The sequence below is a fragment of the Pan paniscus genome, chromosome 8, assembly GCF_029289425.2.
Source record: "Pan paniscus chromosome 8, NHGRI_mPanPan1-v2.0_pri, whole genome shotgun sequence".
NCBI classification, from domain to species: domain Eukaryota; kingdom Metazoa; phylum Chordata; class Mammalia; order Primates; family Hominidae; genus Pan; species Pan paniscus.
In genome coordinates, this window is record NC_073257.2 from 62,214,790 (window position 1) to 62,240,462 (window position 25,673).

The 25,673-nt window shown below is 39.8% G+C and overlaps 2 protein-coding genes and 1 non-coding gene across 17 annotated transcripts in view; 2 read left to right on the plus strand and 1 right to left on the minus strand.

Annotated features, from left to right (window-relative positions):
* The window catches only part of PARG (poly(ADP-ribose) glycohydrolase), a 129,794-nt gene extending 123,912 nt beyond the window's left edge, over positions 1–5,882 (minus strand). The window contains exon 1 of one of the 5 annotated variants that reach the window (XR_008619926.2): positions 5,364–5,863. Coding sequence is in view for 2 of the 5 variants with exons in the window: in XM_055092787.1 (XP_054948762.1) it covers positions 5,364–5,580 (217 nt within the window). In the remaining 3 variants the exon portion in view is untranslated. Of the gene's footprint in view, positions 1–5,363 lie in introns of all 5 variants that reach the window. The other 4 variants (XM_055092787.1, XM_055092788.1, XM_055092790.1 and 1 more) reach the window with 4 other exon arrangements.
* TIMM23B (translocase of inner mitochondrial membrane 23 homolog B) overlaps positions 5,872–25,673 on the plus strand; it is a 45,550-nt gene continuing 25,748 nt past the window's right edge. For 6 of the 11 annotated variants that reach the window (XM_057298892.2, XM_063607383.1, XM_063607382.1 and 3 more), the window contains exons 1-6: positions 5,893–6,155; positions 8,890–8,948; positions 15,980–16,073; positions 16,302–16,386; positions 18,855–18,913; positions 22,197–22,307. In XM_057298892.2, the coding sequence (XP_057154875.1) occupies positions 6,050–6,155; positions 8,890–8,948; positions 15,980–16,073; positions 16,302–16,386; positions 18,855–18,913; positions 22,197–22,307 (514 nt within the window). In that variant the 5' untranslated portion in view covers positions 5,893–6,049. Of the gene's footprint in view, positions 6,156–8,889; positions 8,949–15,979; positions 16,074–16,301; positions 16,387–18,854; positions 18,914–22,196; positions 22,308–25,673 lie in introns of all 11 variants that reach the window. The other 5 variants (XM_063607384.1, XM_063607386.1, XM_063607389.1 and 2 more) reach the window with 2 other exon arrangements.
* On the plus strand, positions 18,070–18,270 carry LOC117974799 (small nucleolar RNA SNORA74). The gene has a single exon (XR_004664925.1). It is a non-coding gene; the product is annotated as a small nucleolar RNA SNORA74 (small nucleolar RNA).

Sequence of the window (25,673 nt, forward strand, 5' to 3'; positions counted from 1 at the left end):
TATTTTTTTTTTCCCAAAAGTGATTCTGATGATCCACTAGATTGAACAGTTACTGGTCAAGAACATAAACTAGTCCTTGTGAGAGTAGTAAAAGTGAGGAGAGTCATTACAGACTTCACAATAATAGGGGAAGTTAAAAGTGACTTTAAGCTTTGAGCTTGAGAGACTTGAAAAATGATGACAGCCTTAAGTAGAAATATGGAATACAAGAGAATTGTGTTTAGGGAAGAAATACGATTAGGTCGATTCTGCCTATACTAAATTTGAGATGCCAAAGAAGTAACTAGATAGAAAACCATATCACTACTTCTGGCTTCCTAAGGTTTCCTTCCCAACACACCAGCAGACAGTAGCAAAAGTAGAATTGATAGCTCAGGAGAGGGAGACGCAATATAAATAAATACAAGCCACATTTTATATAATCATTAGAAATAAGTGTGCTGTCAAAATTTAATATACTGAATAGGGATTAAATGTACATCATATTTTAGTATCAGAAATAAAATCTTAAACATTCGCAAATGTTTAAGATTTGAGATACTCACTAAATTGCAATGTAAGAATCTTAGCATCCTAAGTCACAGGATCTTTCTTATTTACCTACCTCTCCTCAAACACCATATGGAGCAAAACAGATGCAGGCTCAAATATACAAAAATCAATGGTTTATTTTTCACTGAAATAATGGCATAATCGAAATACATTTCAGATGGGGAGAATTTTATACCAGAAAAATATTCAATTGCTATATAATCTTTACCTTCCACAAAATACTTATAATCCAGCTAGTAAAAATCTTTGATTAATGTTTCAAAAATAGTTTCTATCACAAAAAAGTAATCACGCATAGTGATTTCTTATTGTTAAACACCATTACTTCCACGATTTTATTTAGCTTTCTGCAGCAGATCAGGCTTCAGAGAAAAAATGAGCTTCAGTCAGAGGGAGTAAGAGGATAAACCATTTAATTCTGAAACTTTTTCTATAGTTGTGTATTCTCTATTTATTTTCTTTATATCAAATACAGCAAGTATAGTTTAGAAAATCCTCAAATTGGGCCGGGCGCAGTGGCTTACGCCTGTAATCCCAACACTTTGGGAGGCCGAGGCAGGCAGATCACAAGGTCAGGAGATTGAGACCATCCTGGCTAACACGGTGAAACCCCGTCTCTACTAAAGATACAAAAAATTAGCCAGACGTGGTGGCGGGCGCCTGTAGTCCCAGCTACTCGGGAGGCTGAGGCAGGAGAATGGCGTGAACCCGGGAGGTGGAGCTTGCAGTGAGCGGAGATCGCGCCACTGCACTCCAGCCTGGGCGACAGTGTGAGACTCTGTCTCAAAAAAAAAAAAAAATCCTCAAATTACAAACCAGTAATATGCCAAAACATTCATTTTTTGAGTTGGTTTAGAAGTTAAAACATCTTTTTTCCATAAATACAAGGATTAATGTTAAGATGCAATGACTAGGTTCCTGTAACACACACGAAGCACGTACTCCTGTGATGAGTCTACAGAACCTAAAGACTGCACACATCATTTCATGAAAAACCAGGAGTGTTACAGTGATGGCAAAGAAGAAGAGAGCTCTCTCCTGTAGCCCTGACCCTGAGAATGTGTTCTCTCTCTAGTTTCAGGCTTCCTGAAGCCTGGGGAAGGGATGAAGGAGGAAAAGCAAGAGGTAAGGAACCAGTATCTTCTGCTAATAAAACATTGATCAGTCCTTCTTAGGGCCTCAGAGAAAGGACTGCTTACTGCTCTTTGCAATATCACTGCTTCTGGCTTCCTAAGGTTTCCTTCCCAGCACACCACAGGACTGTGTCAGAGCTTTATCCCTCTTACTCCTAAAGTAAGCATAAAATTATGCTTTCCAGGTTTCCTAGGAATTTTAACTAGAAATAGTCACAGCAAGGCAAAAAGAGTGGCAATAAGAAGTGATGAAAAGATACAAGATCTAGAGTCAGATAGTCTTGGATTGAGATCTTTGTTCAGTCACTTACTAGTACCACCTTGGTCCAGTTGCTTCACTTCGTTAAGCCTTTATTTCCTCACCCAGAAAATGAAGCTAACAACACCTACTTCTAAGGGTTATGTGGATCAATTACAAAGCAAAAATTAGAGAAAATATTGTGTTCAGCCTCACAAAGCACTCAATATGTTATCTCCCGACATTTCCACCCAGTCTTTTTTTTTTCCACTGAGATCAGTAATTCTCCAACTTTGACTTCACACCATTTACATTTACTCTCATCAGCAACATTATTCAGTACCCAGTATATTTTAATCAGCAAGTCATTCAATTAATAGCTATAGATACAGCCAAAAGGCACAAAATGCAATAAAATTCACCTGCATGTCAAAGGAACATTCCACTTTCACAAAAAGTCTATAGCAACACATCTGGATAAACCTGCGTCATCACAATGTGAATAACATGCTGAGTTCTGCCAATATGCAGGTTTGCAGATTTTTTTTTTTCTTTTTTCAGAAGTGGGGTCTCGCTATGTTGCTCAGGCTGGACGGGAACTCCCGGGCTCAAGTGATCCTCTTGCCTTAGCCTCCCAAGTAGCTGGGACTACAGGTGCATGCCCAGCAAAATTAGCGATTTCAGTCAATACAAGAAATATGTCCAGGAAGATAAATAATATAAAATTTAAAGATACTGAATAAATATCCATTTCGCTACCCCGCCTACTTGTCCTAAGATAATTATATATAAAAATTTAAATACCAAGTTCCTAAAGGAATCCCAAAAATTCAAACAATGGGCTTTTGATACAAATATAGTCTTCGAACATTCTGTTAATTGGTGTCCTGTGCCAGGTATACAGAAAACATTTAAACATGCGAAATACAGCCCCAAGTATTCATTTGGTACCTCTTCTGCAGAAATCTTAATTAAGATCCAACCAGTGAGGACTGACTGCCCTCACCCCTATTTGCAACTAAGTCCTCCTCCTTTACATGCAAATAAGGTTAATGAAACCACAAATTATCCAGTCACAGAAGCTGAAGTACACCTGAACGTATACCTGAAGTTCACCTTCAGTTCCCTCTCCCCTATACCAAGTTCTCTGAAATCTACATCCTAAATTTTAAATCCATCCCTTCCTCATACCCTTTAAACACATCGCTTACTAGACAACTGCTATTTGTTTCTTGCAACTAGTCTCCCTGTCTACAGCCTTGACTATCCAGTGTTCTACAAACTACAAATGACCAGTCATTTTTCAATGAAATAACAGACAATATAAGAATGCATCACACATAGTAAGGTTAAGTATTATTTCATGAAACATTTATTTCAGTTATAAATATGGCTTATTTGCCAGGTTACATATATTTCTTACTCTGTGTACTGGATAAAATTTATGCTGTGGGTTGCAGTTAGAAAAGTCCAAAAGCCACTTTTCTAAAATATTAACCAAATGGTATTCCCACGCTTAAAAGCTTTTTAGTGGTTTCTCCATTAACCACAGAATAAGGTTGAAATTCCTTAAAATGGAATTTCAGTTTCTTCATAAGCTCCTGTCTGCCACCCAGCCTCATCAGACACTCCTCTGTCATCTTATGCTCCAGTCTTACCAACTTTTGCATGTCTTATTCCCTCTGCGTGTATAATTCTTTCTCCTCTTGATTTATACAGCAAATCTTCCTCATCCTTCAAGGCCTAGTGCAAGTCTACTTGGTACTGCCCCTAAGTTTGAAGACATCTAAGTGTAGACTCTTCACCAGAGAACTGCCCGAGCTCTGCCCAGCCTCTTACACTGTTAACGAATGCAACCTTTTTGAAATGCTCTCCTTTGTCTGACACAACACGAGCCAGGCTTTCCTCCCACCTCTACAGCCGCTTCTCTTCAGTCTACTCTTAAACTTTGGTGTTCCTAAGGCTTCTGCCCTAGGTCACCTTTACTTTCTCTACATGTTTATGTTATCTATGCCCATAGCATCCATTATAATGTTTATGCCACGAACTCCCCAATCTACTTCACCAGCACAGAAATATTTCTTCTCAAGTATCCCATTCTTTCATGAATCCATCCCCTTCCCTATTGCCAGCATCCAGGCCTAAGCTACAATTATTTCCAACCTAGATTAACTCCTTAACTGAGTCTTGATGCTCCACTTGAGTTCCTTTTCAATCCATTCTTTATTTTCCACACACCAGCCACACAGACTTTTCAACAAATAAATAAGTCTAATCAAGTCACTCCCCTACTAAAAACCCTTGAGTAGCTTATCAATGCCCTTAGAGTTCAAAATCCTTAGCAATGTCTACATATCCAATTTGATCTGACTTTTCTGTACCACCCTGCAGCCTCGTCTCTCACACTCTCTTGCGTTCACTCTATATATCAATTGCACTCCTGTTTTTGTTTTGTTTTGTTTTGTTTGAGGCGGAGTTTCGCTCTTGTTGCCCAGGCTGGAGTGCAATGGTGCCCTCTCGGCTCACTGCAACCTCCACCTCCCGGATGCCAGCGATTCTCCTGCCTCACCTGCCTCACCCTCCCGAGTAGCTGGGATTACAGTTGCCCGCCACCACGCTAGGCTAATTTTTTGTATTTTTAGCAGAGACGGGGTTTCACCATATTGGTAAGGCTGGTCTTGAGCTCCTGACCTCAGGTGATCCACCCGCCCCAGCCTCCCAAAGCGCAGGGATTACAGGCAAAACCACCGCGCCCGGCCTCGATTGCACTCCTGAAACACTTCTTACTTCCTCTTCATCTAACTCCTACTCATTCTACAGTCCTCAGAATAAGCATCTCATCTTCTGGAGGACTATTTTCGATTCCATAAATTCAGTTAGGTAAAACAATCTGTCCTTCATCTATCAGAACATCCGTTACCTTTTATTATATTAACTTTTGCTATTGTCTATCTCTCCAGATAGATTTTAAGGTATGAAGGCAGAGGCCAAGTTTCTCTCGTTCAACACTGTATACCAGGGACGGGTACAATGCCAGCTTAGACTAATAGCTCTGCATCCTGGGACCCAGAATCTGAACAAGTGAAGTTGTTTTCTTCCTATCTAGAGGCTGGAGCGCCCTACTGTTTTACATACACAATTAGATCTCCTTGACGACTAAGGCAATTTCTCAATCAAACCTGAAGAAGCAAACAGGTGGTGGAGTCTCCTGCCATTTTCCGCCCTGTGAGTGACTGCTCATCAGAGTTTCTCACATCAATCGCACTGGGAAAAATGCGGCCCCATTCACCCACTAGTGGCTTTGGTAGCTCAGCAAGTGGACCTCAGAGTGACGATGCACACAAGACCAGAAAGGAGTGACTGGAGCCCCTGGGTCCTCAGACTGAGACCAGAAGGTTCGGGCCGAGGCGAAGGACAAAGATTTTTATTTTCCCACGTACCAAGCGAGGTGGCGCTGCCTCTGTGCTGTCCCGCCCGCCCTGGGACGCAGGCTGGCGAGGACGGTGGGACCCTGAACTGCACGTGAGCGTCCTTGGGGTCGAGGACGCGCCTCTGCCTGCTGGGAAAGCTCCGGGCGTCCGAAGCAGCCGGCGAAGTTGCAGCGGCGCCCCAGCGGGGTCGCTTGGTGCAGGGTTCACAGCCGGGGCCCGCATTCATGCTGGGACCAGCAGCGCACTGTCCCCGGGCCGGCCCGGGCGGAGAGCCTCATTCACTAACCCTGAGAGAGATGGACTGCGCCTCCTTCTCAGCGCCTGCCTGCACCATTCCCTCTCTGCCGCTGCCTGCTTCTGCAATTGCTGATCCGCCGGCCTCCCAAGTCAGGCCGTAAACACTCGCCTGCCTTCCCTCTTCCACTGGCACCCCACCTGCCTCAATGCGCCGCTTTGATTCGGGATTCGTTCACTTTCCCACCACCGGAAAGCTGCCGTCAGGCGCTTCCGGCTACCGGGGCGCACACTGCCGCAAAGCGGAAGTGTGGCGCTTAACGGGAACCGGCGCCCGGAATGTCAGCGTATGAAGTAGGCGCTGGCAACGCGGGGTTACCCGCTGTTATTGAGAAGTAACGGCCCAGCGGACCACCCATGCTTGAGGCAGCGGCGGGAACCACTCGGTTTGCTGCGATACCATGGAAGGAGGCGGGGGAAGCGGCGACAAAACCACAGGGGTATTGGCCGGTTTTTTCGGAGCCGGCGGAGCAGGTTACTCGCACGCGGATTTGGCTGGCGTCCCGCGTAAGTATGGGGCCTAGCTTGCGATTATTTCTGACTGGTTCTTGTGTTTACACTAAAGTTGCGCGTCCCATGTTTTATGTTGTTGTTTTTTTTTTTCCTTGCTGGCGTTTACAAGCTTAAGTACCAGTGGTGGGGTTAGTGTATCTGCATGGCTGCTCTTTCAAGATAGAAAGGCCTAAAAAAGGGCCACGGATCTCCTGGGGAAGCTGTCCGTGATTGACCTGGAGTCGCGAGATGATGCATGTTTTCTTAGGTTTATATCCAAGCCTCGTACGTTTTGTGTGTGGTGGGCCGTGTGATTGACCCTTAAGAGTAGAGCCCAGCTTTGGGAGTAAATGTATTCCAAATAGCAAGCCCGTAGTTAACTTTTTAGTACACAGCGACATATTCTGAGCCTCCAAGTAGCCGTCAGGGCAGAATATTCAGTAATATTGCATGTAAGTGAGAAATAAATATGACTTGGGACAGGCTAGGAAACCATCTTTAGGAGCTAGGAAGTAAGCTGAACTTTAAAGGTGATATATAGACATGAAGAAAGAAGCCAGGTAAGAATTATAGGAAAGGAAATAGGCAACATCAAGGTATACAGAGGCATAAATATCTTGCCTTTGCCTCTCTTCGGTCTTGTGAATATGTTTTCCAGAACTTTGGTACTTTGTAACTGTGGTTGTTCAACTAGATAAATAGAACTTGGACCTAAAGATAGGCAGTTGGTCGTGGATAAAGCCTTTACGAAAGTACTTTCTTTTTAGAGAATCCTTGTAATATTTCTCTAGGTATTTTATACTAAGGAACAACAACAACGAAATATGTTCAGACTGACTCTAGTGCAAAAAAATATAAAAGACCTTTCATTTCCCTGGTGTCACCTTTGTCAAAAAACTGAATCTACAACACATGGTGTTTTGTTTCGTTTTTTGTTTGTTTGTTTTTAGAGTCAGGACCTCGTTCTGTCACCCATGTTGGGGTGCGGTGGCATGATTATAGTTCACTGAAGCCTGGCACTCCTGAGCTCAAACAATCCTCCCCTCTAAGCCTCCTAAGTAGCTGGGACTCTAGGTACGTACCACCACACCTGGCTAATTTAAAAAAATTTTTTTTTTGACTTATTGTGGAGATGGGGTCTCCCTGTGTTGTCCAAGCTGGTCTCAAACTCTCGAACTCAGGCCATCCTCCTGTCTCGGCCTCCCAAAATGCTGGGATTCCTAGGCCTGAGCTACTACTTTACCTGTTTAGAACACAGTTTCATATTAATCTTAGTATCTCTGAGTTTCAGAGCACAAAGGGCATATACACTTCCTTAATGTGACAATATTGTTAAATTAATTTGATTAAGATTTGAAGGTAAATTGGGGGACCAGGGAATGAACACCATTTACTGAGCTTTTACAGTGTGCTAGCTACTTTTCTGGGGGCAGGACTATAGTGGTTTTTGTGGGTTTTTTTTTTTTTTTTTTTTTTTTTGAAAAGAGGACTCTTGCGCTCACAGAGCTTACATAATACTGAGGTAAACCAACAAACATAAATTAAAACATTGCCTTTAGTGATAAGTGCTGTAAAGGGAATAAAGCAGAGTCATGAGATTGTGATGGAAGCAGGATGCCATTTTAGAGCGGGTTAGGGAAAACATCTCAAGGGAGTTGACATTTGAGCTGTGACCCAAATACAGTACAAATGCTTGGGAGGCAAGTATCCAGGAAAATAGCTAGTGCAAATGTCCTGAAACAAAACAAATTTGGCATGTTTAAGGAACAGCTCTTAGGCCAGTCTGTCTTCGTAGTTACAAGGGAGTTGGATCAATTGAAGCTTGTGAAATCAGAGAGGTAGGGAATGACAGCTAATGTAGGATTTTGTAAGTTATGGTAAGGAGTTTCGATTTTCTTAAGAAAAATCACTGTAGTTGCTATGTAGACAGTGAATTGAAGGGGTAAGAGAAAGCAAGGAGTTAGGAAATTGTTGCTGTGAGATATGATGGTTGGACTAGGATGGTAGCAATAGAGAAGAGAAGTAACACAATTCAAAATAGGTATTAAAAATAGAACAAGGGACTCGTAATTGATGAAAAGATAGAGGCATGGGTGATGCATAGGTTTGTAAATAACTGCTGAGATACAGAAGGATCCAAAGATGATAGGTTTTACTGTTTTCAATGTTAGTGAATTCAGGTCTGGCCCTCTCAAAGTTTGTGTTTTCTTTTGCACAGACCCACATACCTGTGGTAATGACCCAAGGATTCTCAACCTTGCCACAGTAAATCAATCGTTAATAGTAATATGTGAAGGAACTGCCTTGAAATAGTTAGATACAACATGTACACAGTCAGAAAACCCAACCCAACCACTGTTTTTCCCATGGAATTGATTAGTCTTTTCTCAGTCTTATTTTGTAATTTATATAGTCACCAAGCATTCTTGTAGTAAAGTGAAAGAAATTAGCTTTGTAAATGGCCTGGACTACACTTCCTGTAAGTTCAAAAATCAGATCTGTGACACTGCGATTATCTTATTGGTGTAAAAGCCTGAGCCACCAGTGGAAGACCTGGTTTGGGATTGAGGGTCTCAGGATGAGTCAGCCCCCAAACTGACAGATAGGGAGGATAAAATGGGAAAAAATTTCCCGCCTTCAGTGAGCCTATAAAAATTGCAAACACATGTAACAGTCAGGAACTGGATTAACTCTAACTGAATTAACTTAAAGAATTTTGTTGCAATGTGACATTTTGTTTTCTCTCTAGTAACTGGTATGAACCCTCTGTCTCCTTATTTAAATGTGGATCCACGATACCTCGTGCAGGTAAGATTAAGATTTTACTAGTTTGGTGCATTATTTTACCATTTTTAAAAAAACGCCAAGTGCTATGCTGACTTGAACTATGACATACACTTCTGGAGGCAGTAAGTCTCTGGTCTCCATTCACCCTTTTTTCCTCACAAACACCAGGAGCTTGGCCTGCATCTCTCTCAAACCAGTTAACTCCCTTCAAAAGCTTATTTTTTAAAACCAGAGCAGAATTAATTTTTGAAAGCACCCCAATAAAAGTATTGGGATGCCTAGTTACAAAGTGTGTGGTTTTTTTTGTTTGTTTGTTTGTTTGTTTTTGAGCCAGTTTTGCTTTTGTCCTCCAGGCTGGAGTGCAGTAGCGCGATCTCTGCTCACTGCAACCTCAGCCTCCCAAATTCAGGCCATCGTCCTGCCTCAGCCTCCTGAGTAGCTGGGACTACAGGCGCCCACCACCACGCCTGGCTAATTTTTGTGTTCTCAATAGAGACCGGGTTTCACCATGTTGGCCAGGCTCCCAAAGTGCTGGGATTACAGGCAAAGTGTGTTTTAAAGCTCAGTTTACAATATCAGGGTTTTTTTGACTAAGCATCAAAAGTTTCAAAGAGTATCTTTTTGAATCCAAGATATATTAGCAAATATATCTTGGGTATATTAGAAAAGCAAGGTTGATCTAACATCTGAAAATTAATGTATTGTGCCATATCAATTTATAATAAAGCAATCAAGGAAAGAATATAGTACAAAGACCACATGCTTATCTCAATAGATTCACAAAAATCATTTGACAACATCCAACACCCCCTTTAATGATTATAAAAACAAACTAGGCTGGGCGCAGTGATTCACACCTGTAATCCCAGCACTCTGGGAAGCTGAGGTGGGCAGATCACTTGAGGCCAGGAGTTTGAGGCCAGGAGTTTGAGACCAGCCTGGCCAACATAGCGAAACGCTGTTTCTACTAAAAATACAAAAATTAGCCAGGCGTGGTGGTGCCTACCTGTAATCCCAGCTGCTTGAGAGGCTGAGGCACGAGAATCGCTTGAACCCTGGAGACAAAGGTTGCAGTGAGCTGAGAACACCCCACTACACTCCAGCCTGGGCAACAGAGTAAGACCCTATCTCTAAATAAATAAAACTAGACATAAAAGGGACTTCAGCCTGTTAAATGCCATCTACAGAATATCCAAAGCTAACATAATTTAATGGTGAAAGACTGAATGCCTTCTCCCTAAGATCAGGAACAAAATAAGTATATTTACTCTCATTTATATTCAGCATTGTCTGGCCAGGGCAATTAGTGAAGTACATTAAATGGCATTCAAGTTGAAAAAGAAGTTAAACTATCTGTTCACAAATGACATGATCTTATCTATAGAAAATCACAAGGGAAATCACAAAAATCTGTTAAAACTAATGATCGAGTTCAGCAAGTTGCAGAATACAAGTTCAATATACATAAATCAAATATATTTCTAGACAGTTGCAATGAACACTACAAAAATGAAATTACAAAAAACAGTTCATTACCAATAACATCAAAAAGCAAATACTTAGAAATAAATGGACCAGGTGCAAAACATATTCTGAAAACTATAAAACATTATTGAAATTAAGTGGAAAGACACATGCTATGTTCCTGAAAATTTTAATATTAAAATGGCAGTGCTCACCAAATTAACCAACAGATTTAGTGCAGTGCCTGTCAAAATCCCAGCTGGCTTTTTTGCAGAAATTGACAAGCTTTTATCCTAAAATTCATATGGAAATTCAGGGGACATAGAATGGCCAATGACCTTGAGAAAATAGATTGGAGGACTTGAACTTGCCAATTTCAAAACTTTCTACAGAGCCACATCATGATAGTAACATAAGAATAAATCCATAGTTAATGAAATACAGAGTCCAGAAGAAAGACCTTATATAATATACGCAGTCACTTGCTTTTCAACAAGGATGCCAAAATAGTTAAGTCAGGGGAGACGTTAGGACAACTGGAATCCATATGCATAAGAATGAAGTTGAACCCTAACCCTGCACCATATGCAAAATGTTACCACCAAATGGATTAAAGACTTAAATGTAAACTGAAGCAGTCAAACTCTTAGAAGAAATCATGGGCACAAGTAGTTGTGACTTTGGATTAGACAGTGATTTCTTGGATGTGACACCAAAAGCACAAGTGGTAAAAAGAAAGTTGATAAATTGTATTTAATCAGAATTTTAAAATTTTGTGGTTTAGACAATACCAACAAGAATGGAGGCCAGGTGCAGTGGCTCACACCTGTAATCCCAGCACTTTGGGAGGCTGAGGCGGGTGGATCACCTGAGGTCAGGAGTTCGAGACCAGCCTGGCCAACATGGTGAAACCCCATCTCTACTAAAAAATACAAAAATTAGCCAGGCGTGGTGCTGGGCGCCTGTAATCCCAGCTACTTGGGAGGCTGAGGCAGGAGAATCACTTGAACCTGGGAGGCAGAGGTTGTGGTGAGCCGAGATCGCACCACCCGCACTTCAGCCTGGGCAACAGAGTAAGACTCGGTCTCAAAAAAAAAATAAAAAAATAAATAAAGAATGGAAAAAGTCCTGGCGCAGTGGCTCGTGCCTATAATCCCAACACTTTTAAGAGGCTGAGGCGGGAGGATCACTTGAGCCCAGGAGTTTGAGACCTGCCTGGCCAACATAAGAAGATCCCATCTCTGCAAAAAAATACAAAAATTAGTGGGGTGTGGTGGTATGCACCTGTAGTCCCAGCTACTAGGGAGGCTGAGGTGGGAGGATCACTTGAGTCCAGCAGGTCAAGTCTCAGTAAGCATAATCAAACCACTTAACTCCAGCCTGGGTGACAGAGAGAGACTTTGTCTCAAAAGGAAAAAAATAGGGAAAAGACAATCCACAGACTGAGAGAAAATATTTGCATATTATGTATCTGATAAGGAATTTATATCTAGAATATTTAATTTTTTAACTCTTGAAACATTAATAAAAAATAATTACAAAATGGGCAAAGGATTTGAGTAGACATTTCTCTATGAAGATATACAGATGTCTAATAATGACATGAAAGCTGGTCAGTAACATTAATTAGAGAAATAAAACCACAATGAGATGCCTCTTTACACCCACGGGGATCACTATAATCAAAAAGAAAATAATAAGTATTGTTGAGGATGTAGAGAAATTGGACCTCTGTACATTGCTGGTGGGAATGTAAAATGATACAGCTGCTTTTAGAAACAGTCTGGCAGTTTCTCAAAGTGTTAAAAATAGAGTTACCTTATGACTGGCAATTTCACTTGCGTATACTCCATACTCAAGAGAATTGAAAACGTCTGTGCACATAAGTTGTAAATGAATGTTGCTAGTAGCATTATTCGTAATAACCAAAAAATGGAAACAAACCAAATGTTTATCCACTGATGAATGGATAAAAAAGTGTGGCATATCCATACAAATGGAATATTATTTGGTAATAAAAAAAGAACTATTAAATTATGCTACAATATAAATGAACCTTTAAAACTTCCTAAATGAAAGAAACCAGTCACAAGAGACCACATATTGTGTGGTTCCATTTATATGGAATGTCCAGAATAGGCAAATATATGGACAAGAAAGTAGATTAGTAGCTGCCAAGGGTTGGGAGTAAATGGGCAGTGACTGCTAATGGGTATGTGATTTTTTTGGGGGGTGATGAAGATGCTTTAAAATTTATTGTAGTCTTGGTTGCACAACTCCGAATATACTAAAAACCACTGAATTGTACACTCTAAGTAAGTAAATTGTATGGTACATGAGATACATATCAGTAACTCCATTTTCTCTCTCTCTTTTTTTTCTAAGAGACAAAGTCTCACTCTGTCTCCCAGACTCGAGTTGCAGTAGCAGCATCATAGCTCACTGTAACCTCAAACTCCTAGGCTCAAGCGGTCCTTCTGCCTCATCCTCCTAGACAGCTGGGGCTGCAGATGAACACCACCATGCCTGGCTAATTCTTTTTTTTTTACATTTTTTGTAGAGATGTGATCTGACTTGGTTGCCCAGGCTGGTCTCTTAACTCCTGGCCTCAAGTGGTCCTTCTGCCTTGGCCTCCCGAAGTGCTGGAATTACAGGCATGAGCCACCATGCCTGGCCTTTTTTTTTTTTTTTTTTTTTTAAGAGTTATGGTTGGAACCTTTTATTTCAGAGTTGAATCACTAACGGCATCTGACAGCTGCTGCATTTCTTGTTTGCGTTAAGTGTTCAAATTGAAGCAAGTTGATGGTTCGGACCTTGCCAATTTAAAGCTTCATTATTTTTGAAATGTTTTTCAAATGTTATATTTTAACATTGGGTGTTCATTGATTTTTTTACTTTAAAAGTACTCCTTTGTCAGTTTACTCAAAGTTTCAAAACTAGTTGCATGTATTTTGCTTTAATGTTGAATCTACACTTAGAGGTTGTACTCTAGATCTAGTTAAAATTCAATATCATTGTGGCCCTGCATTGCTAGGTGGGGCTAATTAAGGTTAGACATAAAATATTTCATATCCCCCCAAAAACTTGTGAATTCATTCTTCATCATGAACATTTAATCTTCCATTGGAATTCTAGAGGGACTTCAGACTTTAAAAAGTGTTTTATAAACCTCATCTGTTATTGGAAATAATTCTGGAGACCTTAAATTTAAAGATAATAGAAATTACATTTTGTAAAACTTTTATTTATACTTTTGAAGGTTAGAGACATCTTAAATAAAATAGTACCTGTCAACTCACCATGTCGTGACTTTGGCAACAACTTTTTTTTTTTCTTGTTTAATAGAAGACACAGGGTCTCGCTGTGTTGTCCAGGCTGGTCTGGAACTCCTGGGTTCAAGCAGTCCTCCCACCTTGGCCTCCCAAAGTGCTGGGATTACAAGCATGAGCTACTGTGCCTAGCCAACTTTTATCTGATACACTATTGTAGTTTCTCTCACTAATGCTTGTGTATTGTCACTACTCTTATATCCTCATTGAAATTTTTTTTTAAATTGTGTCAAGTAATAAATTTTTTTGTTAGCCCAGGTGAACATCTGGTACAAAAATAAGGAAAATTTAAATATTTTTAACATCCATAGTGTTAAACACACAAAATTATAAATTAAAAAAGTTTTTTCTTTTTTTTTTTCCCCCCCCTAGCAAGTACATTGATACCCATTCTTGGATTTATCTTCCATGTCAGCAAACTCTGGTACTTGGGATTTTAGTAATACTAGTGTCCTGGAGTGTCAACAGGACAGGTTTAACAAGAGCTTTTTAGTAAATCTTCTATACATTCAATATATTAACATACTTTGATAACAGCCTTGTTTGTGTGTGAATTGATGGACATTTGCTTGCAACCCTTGTTATATTTTTCAGTTGATACTAGCAGGAGAATGAGTTGGTGCTAACGTGCACTTTTGCTTGCTTGATAATGTTCATCACAGCCTTTTTTTTTTTTTTTTTAAGTTTTCTTTTTTCGGAGATGGAGTCTCGCTCTGTCACCCAGGCTGGAGTGCAGTGGCGTGATCTCAGCTCACTGCAATCTCCACCCCCGGGTTCAAGCAATTCTCCTGCCTCAGCCCTCCAAGTAGCTGGGACTACAGGCGCACACTGCCACGCCCAGCTAATTTTTTGTATTTTAGTAGAGACGGGGTTTCACCATGTTGCCCAGGGTGGCCTCGAACTCCTGAGCTCTGGCAGTCCACCCGACTCGGCTTCCCAAAGCGCTGAGATTACAGGCGGGAGGCACCGTGCCTGGCCAAGTTTTCTATTCTTAATTAGTGATCTGTTTCTGTATTGAAGGATAATTTTTTTTTTCTTCTCAGCAACCATGGCCTGAGACTGAAGAATAATTATTTACCTTACCACATTGAATCTAGCATTTCTAAAAACTCAAACAAAAAGCAGTTTAATACTAAGTCATTATTTAAAAGTTGAAGTACCCAAAATTTATAAAACTCTATACAATTATATTATGACATGGGATCTATTCAGATTTTATTATTGCCCAACAGACCATTCTTATGTGATGAGAGTAGATGTGTTTGTTTACTTTTGCAATTTTTGGTGAGGATGTGTGCACATGCCAGAAAGAAAAAACCAAGGCAGAACCACAGTTTTCTGATTAGGAATACAGTTTTCTGAATCAACGTTCAGTATTTGCCACAAGGATGTAGGAGAATGTTAATTGTCAGTGGTCTTTACTATGTTAAATGTAACACACTATGTGTCTTTTTGCCAAGGGTGTGACCTAGCCATTAGAGGCTTATTTTAACCATCTTTGGATGGAAAGCTTGCCAAAAATGAGTGTGATTTTTTTTTTTTAATCCAACATGGTGATAAAATTTTGTGTTTTTTTGAGTGTGTTTTTCATAAAGGTGCATTGACTCTTCAAAATTGGTAACCATATTTTGCTCTTAAGAGTGTCATTTCTCAATCTTAGTATTTTGGATGACCTTCCAGGGGTTCATGCCACATTTTGTGTATGCAATTACTAGAAATAGGGTCTATAGCTTTCTGAGAGTATCAAAGGAATATATACTCCTTAAACAGATAAGAATTATTAAAGGGGGTCATTTGCCCTTGCATAATTGATCCAAACTGTTGTACTTTATTAGTTTTTGTTCATGTTTGTGAACATTTGGCTTTATACATAGAAAAATGCACAATAAATAGCTGCTACAGAATGAAAGTTATTTGTTTCTTCCAGACTGGTTGTCTGTTCTGTTCTTCTCATAGCTTTCAGTGTTCCTTTCTCTAGAGCTGTCCTTTCTAAACACTTTTGCACAAATCTATCAGATTTACGTTTTGAAGGAAACAAAGTCTTTAATGAGACTCCCTTCTAAGAACTGTGTTTCGTATTTCATTTCACTTTGATTTAGGTGTTACTGCTGCAGAAAGTTTTATTTTTGTTTAAGTATAGGTTTGAGTTAATTTAAGGTTTATTTTCTGTGAAAAACTACTTGAAATGTTAAAAAGGCAACTTTACAAGATTCGTGTCTTGAGGGACACTCAGCTTGGTTTTCATTATTATCCTTTTAGGATACAGATGAGTTTATTTTACCTATCGGAGCTAATAAAACCTGGGGCAGATTTGAGCTGGCCTTCTTTACGATTGGAGGATGTTGCATGACAGGTGAGTGTTACATACTTTTTTCTCAAGAGTGCTCAGTTCAAGTAGTTGAGGGTGTGTAAAATCAAAAGCAATCAGAATGTTGGTTTCAGGGTTTTTTTTTTAATATTTACATTTGTCTTTTTCTATTAAATAAAAACGAAAAAGAATCAGAAGTGTAGTTATGCAGTTTTGAGTTTGTTTTTTTAATATAAAGCTGTCTTATCTGGGTGAATTTTTATGATTTACCAGGGGCTGCATTTGGGGCAATGAATGGTCTTCGGCTAGGATTGAAGGAAACCCAGAACATGGCCTCGTCCAAACCAGGAAATGTACAGTAAGTCTCTTGTAACCATCTGATGTAGTGATACTTGAATATTAAGCTCTGTTGTATTGGTTTGATGAGTACAACCTTGAGATTACAGATGGTTAGCATAGTTATGTGCTTTTTTGTCTTTGTTTTTTAATCTTAATCAAAATAAAAGCAACTAAGGAATCAGATTACTGACTCTAAGCTTTTAAAAAGGAGTGATTTTTTTAATCAGTGTCCCTCAGTCAGCTAGTGCTATGCCAGCCTGACTTCTCAGCTGCACCTGTTACATTCTCCAACCCTATGTGACTTGCTTTTCAAATTGTTGAGTTGCTAATGGGAATTTTGGATTGTTTGGGGGCATGCAGATCCATAGGAAATGGTAATGAAGAATAAGCAGCTCATGAGAGTGATGGCTCAAGCTGCCATCATTTAACTTGAACTTCTTACTGTCTTGACTTTGTTTCCGAAATGATGAGCCAGATACATTTTAAATAAAATTTTTAGAATTAGAGTTAATTCCAAAAGGATAAGACACAGTTTTCTGTTAGAACTTGAAGTTACAGAGAAGGGAAAGTACAGTTAAAAGGATCGGAAAGTATGTTTTCACCCAACTTAAGAAGTAAACATGGCCAGTCCCTCTTGATATTCCTTAAACAATATGTTTAGTTTTGCCCATTTTTATGCTTCATGTAAGTGGAATCATGAGTATGTATTCTTCGATGGCTACTGTTCTGTTTTAGGACACTTTAAATAAATCCTATCTTCCTTTCATATTGTTCACCCAGCAGATGGCACCAGATGTGCTAGAATTAGACCATGGGAAACTGGAAGGCCTGTTAAATTGTGGGGTTTTTTGAGAGACAGGGCCTTGCTGTGTTGCCCGAGGTGGAGTGCAATGGTGCCATCACAGCTCACTGTAGCCTTGACCTCCTGGGCTCAAGTGATCCTCCCACCTCAGCCTCCCGAGTAGCTGGGACTACAGGCACATGCCACCATGCCCAGTTAATTTTTTAATTTTTTGTAGAGACGGGGTCTCACTGTATTGCTCAGGCTGTTCTCAAACTCCTGAGCTCAGGTGATCCTCTTGCCTCAGCCTTCCAAACTGCTGGGATTACAGACATGAGCCACTGCGCCTAGCTCTGTTAAGTTTTTTATATTCCTGTTACTGTGTGGATCTCTGTCCATGCTTTACCAGCCTAGATCCTTCAATATTTTTATTACTTGTCCCTCGCTTCAATAATATTTTTAAGTTTTTGTATTATGGGGAATTTTGAATATATAAAAGTAGACAAAATACATAGCATAGTGAACACATGAACCATAACCCATCCTCAACAACCATCAACCATGGCCAGTTCTATCCCATCTCCCTCTCCTCTCCCACCTTATTTTGAGACAAAAACCCCAATATCATATTAAATACAAATTTGGAAGTAGATCTCCTAGAAAAGACAACTTGCTTCCTTTCTTAAAACAAGTTATTAAAATGCTTGTTAAAAATGAAAAAATGATGGCTGAACTTAAAATACGTTAGTAAATATGTAACATAATTAGAAACAATATACTTCTGTTTGTAAACATTACTGATTTTTTAAAACAATCTTTTAGAAGCAATACAAATTTTTGTTTCTGTAGAACATTAATTGAGTCGTTTAATAATTAAACTGAATGAGTTCCTTCACTCTTTGTTACTGTATTTCCATAATTTCCAGCAGTAGTCAGCTGTCTGGACAGAACCATTCCTGGGATGGTGTTACACTGCTGGGAGAAGAATGTCTTCTCTTCATCCAGTTGCCTCCATCACTGTTCTGGTGGTGTCTGGCACTGGTGCAAGGCAGAACTGTGCTTCCTTGAGAGTGTGCTGAGCATTCACCTTTGCTGCTTGGTTCTAGTCTGGGAGCAGACACAGGGTGCTTTCCCCATGTATTCTAGTTAGATGGCTGATTCCTTCTCTTTAATTCTACTTTATATTCTGTACTTCGATATTCTTTACTTTATATTCTGTACTTTGATATTCTTTACTTTGATTATCTTTAACATTCTAAGCATATGTTCCCCTCCCAAAAAGAACCTTTTAGAAGCTAGCTCGCCATAGTTAACAGTGGCATTTTTTACACGGATTAGTTTCTGTAAACCTCTGTAAGATACATTCCAGGCTGTCATTCAAAGCCTTATATATATTTAATGTGTATTCATTATATTATACATTTAATAATAAGAGTTTTCCTTATTATTATTATTATTATTATTATTAAGGACTTATATAAAAGTCCTTAAGACTTTTGCCTAAAGTTTTGAAAGTTTTAACCTAATTTTCACTTATGTAGAGTAAAAACCATCCTTATTGAAATCGGAGATATTAAGATGTATTTTAGAATTTAAAAAACTTTGCGCCCTGGGTCTAGACATGTTAAATAGCCATTATTGTTTTTAAAGGTTACTAGAGAAATAATGATTCTAAATACAGATTCTTTCTCTTTCTGCCCTGATAGGATTTTGAATATGGTGACTAGGCAAGGGGCACTTTGGGCTAATACTCTAGGTTCTCTGGGTAAGTAGAGATCTCGTTTGATAATAAATTGTTAACTTAAAGAAAGAATGCACAAATATCATGATCAATTTGATCAACCCATATTCTGGTCCTAGGATATGAGACAATTATGTTTAAATCCATTCCAGTGCATAATGTAGATACTACTTAGGGAAAGACCATGAACTAACTTATGAAATAATCTCAGGTGCTAATACCATTCTGAATACCATTTCTGAATTTTTAAAATCTTTTGGACACTGCACACTCTCCAAGCACAACACCCAATAAAATCATGTTTAAATGAAATCCAGATAATTTAGGTCCAAAGTAAAGAGCTTTGTATGTCAGACAAGGTTCAAGGTCCTGTAGTGATACATGATAAATTAATCCAGCCCTCTTGCTATGTTTTCTTAATAGCCTGTTCATTAGTCTGTTTACCTGAGTAGATTTCAGGCACCTAATTGCCACAATTGGAATAGGTTCCTTGTAGATAATGAAAACGTTTGCAGTTCTAGGCAAAAGGTAATTTAGTAGTGCTTAGTCAGAGCCTAATGCTTTCATACCATATTGTTTATGAATGATTGATCACTTACAATAGATCTCTTATGGCTTATGTCCTGACATCCAAAATTTTCCTACTGTATGAACTTAGTTGAAAATCTCAATTTAAATTGTGGCAGATTAAGGAGGGGAAGACATAGAAAACTCATTGAAAACATAGAAAAAGCGTTTGTTATGGCAGAGTGAGGTCCTGCCTTGTCACAGAATTTGGAAGCAGTATATCTTCACACTGTAAAGCCAGTTTTCACACTTTGGATCCTAAGAGATGGCTGCTTTCATATGTTGCTGATGTCTGCATTCCTCCCACCCTCCTACAGAGTCACCCCCCTCTGTTTCTTTTAATTGCTTGTATACCTAGAGTAGTCAGCTGTCCTTGTCTGCCTAGGAGTTTCAGAGAAAAGTCCAAGAAACTATGTTCCAATAATCTCCACCCCCCGCCCACCCCGCCCCACAGTCCTGGACAAACTAGAATGGCTGTTCACCCTCTGTGTACCCATTGTGGTATGATCGAGAAGGATGTTCTGCTTGTGATCAGTTTCAGTTAAATAAGTTGAAGAGGAAGATGAACTTTCATAGAAGTATAAAAATACTGCAGTAGAGGAGTTGTAAGGCTGAGCGCAGTGTATTGTTGCAAGGGGCAAGTGTAGCTATAATTTTGAGAAAGAGTTTAAAAGTTTAACATTCATTCCAGATAGGAATCTGCAAGAGCATAGAAAGATGGCTTAGGGGAAGATACTTTAAAATGAAATGGTGCTAGTGTTATAATACGTGAGAATCAAACCTCACTTTTTTTTTAATCTATTTTTTCTTATACTAGAAATACGTGTGTGTGTGTGTGTATGTGTGTGTCTTTAATCCGAAGTACAGCAATTAAGGGTAGCATATAAATGAAAATTTTAAATATTCTTCCTGAGACTTCCTAGCGGTACTTTCTAGAAATAGCTACTATTGATGTTTCTTCTGAATTCTTCCAGGCGTCTCTGCATAGCCAGTCAGTCGTGTACCATGTGCACATGTCCCTGATTTACTTATTAGTGAAAATGATTCTTCTGGTTTTTAAGTGACTGTATAGTATTCCATTATATGAAAAGTCCCTCTCTGGATCAATTCAGATGGTACAAATGCTCTTGATGGGCATTTTATTTGTTGCCAGGTGTTTGCTATTAGAAACTGTTCTAGTGATCATTCCATGTATATCTTTGGATAAATTTTTCTAAATATAATTGCCATACTGACTTTTGTGTTGAAAAAAAAAACAGTTTTTCCTCTGCTCTCACACTACAACAGTCCACATAGGATAGTTCTGTGACCAGTTATGTGGGAATATTTCCCCACATACCAAGTAATCTCTTTTGCAGTGGACACCAGTTGGGTGTCCTCCTGTTTCACTTCTGCCTGGAGATAGCATTAGATCAGCAGGTTGAGCACTCTGTCCCACAAAACTGAGCCCCACTTTGGATACTTCTGATGCTGATCGCAAGCTCCAGGTTATTTTACGTGTGCTTCTGACCAACCAGCTTTGTCAGGGTTTCCCACAACCCCCTCTTTGGGTTTGATTAATTTATTGGATTGGCTTACAGAACTCGAGGGAACACATACTTAACATTTGTGTATTTATTATAAAGATTTTTTTTTTTTTTTTTTTGAGACATGGTCTTGCTCTGTCACCCATGCTAGAGTGCAGTGGAGCTCACTGCAACCTAGACTTCTGGGCTTAAGCAAGCCTCCCACCTCAGCCTTTCAAGGAGCTGGGACTACAGGCAACATGCACCACCATGCCAACTAATTTTTTAAAAAATTTTTCTGGAGAAGGGGGTATCCCTATGTTGTTGCCCAGACTGGTCTCTGACTCCTGGGCTCATGTGATCTTCCCACCTCGGCCTCCCAAAGTGCTGGGATTACAGAAACTTTGTGAGCCACCACACCTGGCTGGATATTTTTAAAGGATACAAATAGCCCAGTCAAGGAATACATAAGGTGAGGCCTGGATGGGCCCTGAGTGCAGGGGCTTTCATTTCACTGGAGTTGGGGTGCACTAGCCTCCTGACACGTGGGTGAGTTCTTTCTCACTTTCCTGCAAGTCCCATGAGTTGAGCTGTCCAGAAAGTCTTCCGACCCCATCCACTTGGGCCTCATGTGGAAAATTGATTGGATAGGCATGACTGAAGCACGGACAACCTTATAGAACTGTGATTGGACAAAAAGGACATGCTCTACTACTAATAGACTGGGCGCAGAAACCCAGCAAGGCCTGCCTGCCCAGATTCTCCTTGGCCTTTCTGTGCAACATTTCTTCTTCCTGGGTATGGGGTACGATCTCTTCTGAAATGGGGGTCTTACAGCCTGCAATCAGACAAGGTAGGTCATAGAATTTCTTTATGGCCAGTTCTAAGACAGGAAGGTGTGGGGAAAGATTAGAGTCCTGCTGTGGGGAGAAAAGGGAGCAGGTGAAAGGAGGGCAGGAGAAGGTCACAGAGAGAGATTCTGTTTCTGAGGCTGCTTCTGAGGCCTGAAGTGCCCCAGTAATACAACAAAAGACCTTCACCTTTGTCCCTCTGAAGCTGTTCCAAAGCTGATTCCAGAACCAAGGACAAATACCTTAACAAGTGATTGTTTTAGTCACTTAGGAAGGGCTATGGGAGTTATGAGCTAGGAACCATGGATGAAAACCAATATATGTATATCATAATATCACACTTTATCACTGTTTTGTCACTGAGCACTTCCATTTCCTCTTTAGCTTTGCTCTATAGTGCATTTGGTGTCATCGTTGAGAAAACACGAGGTGCAGAAGATGACCTTAACACAGTAGCAGCTGGAACCATGACAGGCATGTTGTATAAATGTACAGGTGAGTACTGTTGAATGGGGAGCCATCTCTTAATATACTTGAAGTGCGCTTTTTAAAATTCATGGTTTTCAAGGAAATTACACTCTGTTGCAGTATAATCTAGTGTTCTAACTTTATGGTTATTTTGGTTTGGTTTGGTTTTTAATTGTGGTAAAATATGAGATTTACCCATCTTAACCATTTTTAAGTATACAGTACATTAGTATTATAGTCACATGATTATATAACCAATCTCTGGAACTTTTTCATCTTGCAAAACTGATACTCTGTACCTATTAAGCCTCCCAATTTACCACTTCCTTAGTTCCTGATAATGTTACACTTTCTGTCTCTGAATTGGCTGCTTTAGGCACCTCATATAAGTAGAATCATACAATATTTGTCCTTTTTTGATTGGCTTATTTTACGTAGCATAATATCCTCAAGGTTCATCCATGTTGTTGCATGTGCCAGAATTCCCTTCCTTTTTAAAGCTAAATAATATTCATTCTGTGTATGTGTACCACATTTTGCATGTGCATTCTTTTATCAAGGAATATTTGGGTTGCTTCTACCTTTTGGCTATTGTGAATAATGCTGCTACGAATATGGATGTACAAATATCTCTTCAAGGTCCTTCTTTCTTTTTTTGGATATATGTGCAGAAGTGGGATTCTTGGATCATATGGTTTATGGTGGTTTTTTGACATTAAGAATATAAGATTCTTTTCTGTATTTTTCATTCATTTTAGTTTAGTTTTTTTAATCTTGGACAGACTAAGCAATAGAATATTCAGAATTGTTGGTTTTGTTTTAAACAATAGTTTGACCTGTGACATCAGCATATTAAACTATCACAAGACACACACAAGGTCGAAGCCCAGGAATGACTTCCCTGTAAGTCAATTTAGAGCATCTTATTCCTATGATCATCTTACTCTACTGGGAGATCAACATGTTGCTGTCAAGGGTCAGATAATTCTCTTCTGTGATAAGTTTTACTAGTTTAGAAGCATACATCCAAGTAATGCCTAATTTAGCTTTTTTATTATGTTGATACATCTTTGGCTACTTAATTTTTATTTTTATCAAAATAATCCACATACGTGATTTTTTAAGTCAAGGTTTTTATCTTAACGTTTAAAAGATTTTAATGATGTTTAATCCACATACTTGATTTTTTAAGTCAAGGTTTTTATCTTTTTAACATCTAAAAGATTTTAATGATGTGCAACAGTGTTCTATACGTCTCACCTTAATTCCCTTTTCCCAAAGGCAACTTTTAAATTTTTTTTTTTTTTTTTTCTTTTTTGAGATGGAGTCTTGGTGTCACCCAGGCTGGAGTGCAGTGGCATGATCTCGGCTCACTGCAACCTCCACCTCCTGGGATCAAGCAGTTCTCCCATCTCAGCCTCCTGAGTAGCTGGGACTGCAGGCACATACCACCACATCTGGCTAATTCTTGTATTTTTAGTAGAGACGGGGTTTCACCATATTGGTCAGGCTGGTCTCAAACTCCTGACCTCAGGTGATCCACCCTCCTCAGCCTCCCAAGTGCTAGGATTACAGGTGTGAGCCACCACTCCCAGCTTATTTTAATTTTTTTTTTTAAGACAGAGTCTCACTCTGTCATCCAGGCTGGAGTGCAGTGGCACAATCAAGGCTCACTGTAGCCTTGACCTCCTGGGCTCAGGTGATCCATCTCAGCCTCCTGAGTAGCTGGGACTACAGGCATACGCCTCCACACCCAGCTAATTCTTTTTTTTTTTTCTTTTTCGGAGATGGGGTCTCACTATGTTGCCCAGGCTAGTCTTGAACTCCTGGGCTCAAGCAGTCATCCTGCCTCAGCCTCCCAAAGTGCTAGGATTGCAGATGTGAACTACCATGCCTAGGCTGCTTTAATTCATTATTTTTTATTTTCATGTTTTTAAATAATATTATTATCTTGATTTTTCTTGACTTTTCAGTCTTACATATTGTCTGTTGACTTCCAAGAGGAAAGCTGTGTTAACTCCGCTAAGAATTGTACAAAATACGCTTAAAGTAGAAAGGAGGTCACATCCTTTATATAGGTCAGCTCATTTACCATTCTCTGAAGGTAGTAGACTGGTACTCCCTTGTTTTATAGACAAAGAAACTAAAATTCAGACAAGTTAAATTACCTCCACATGCTCACACAGCTCTGTCATGTTCTAGTGCATCAAACTCTAGTCTGAGTCCAAAGCCCGTTGTCTTTCTCACCAAACTAAATTACCTCCAGGATAGAGAAATCAGGAAAATTTCTAGAAAAGGGAAAGAAGTAATAAATAACAGTTGAGCCAGACCTTAAGGATGGACTGAATTTTCTGATGTATCTGTTTGATTATATGATACATATAAGGAAGGTGTGGGAGAAAAGTCTGGGAAGATAGTTTAGGCTTATGGCATGGAAAGCTAAGGTAAGAAGCTTAAAATCACATAGAAAGGCAGCATGTCATCAAAGGTTTTTGGACAGAGTATTAGAATTATCTCTGAGGAAGATTAAGTTAGAAGTAGTGGGTAGATAAAATAGATTGGAGGTAGAAGCCTAAAGTCAAAATGGTCCAGGAAAAGTATTAGTTGAAGAGATGGTGAGGAAAAGGTTGAAATGAAAGATGATTGGGCCAGCTGGGCACGGTGGCTCACGCCTGTAATCCCAGCATTTTTGGGAGGCTGAGGCGGGTGGATCCCCTGAGGTCAGGAGTTCGAGACCAGCCTGACCAACATAGAGAAATCCGGTCTCCACTAAAAATACAAAATTAGCCAGGTGTGGTGGCGCATGCCTGAAATCCCAGCTACTCGGGAGGCTGAGGCAGGAGAATTGCTTGAACCTGGGAGGTGGAGGTTGCGGTGAGGCTAGATCCCGCCACTGCACTCTAGCCTGGGCAATAAGAGTGAAACTCTGTCTCAAAAAAAAAAAAAAAAGAAAAGAAAAAAAAAAAAATGATGGGATCAGTAGAAGACGGTTTGCTGTTTGGTGGTTTCTTTCTCTGTTTTGTTATATTGTGGAAGCAATATATGTGACTTTGAATAGCATAGCAGCTAGCTGTCCTGGGCTCCCTCACCACTGCCCCCATCTGTCCCTTACTTGTCTCTTCCAGGCAAGACTAAACTCGCTAAAATGTTTCCCTTGTTTTTTTTTTTTTTTTGAGTTGGGGTCTTGCTCTGTCACCCAGGCTAAAGTGCAGTGGTGCCATCATGGCTCACTACAGCCTTGAACTCCTGGGCTCAAAGGATCCTCTCACCTCAGCCTCCCCAGTGGTTCAGACTACAGGTGCATGCCACCACACCCAGCTAATTTTTTTCATTGTTTCTTTTTTTGTTTAGCAATGGGGTCTTGCTATGTTACCCAGGCTGGCCTCAAGCAAT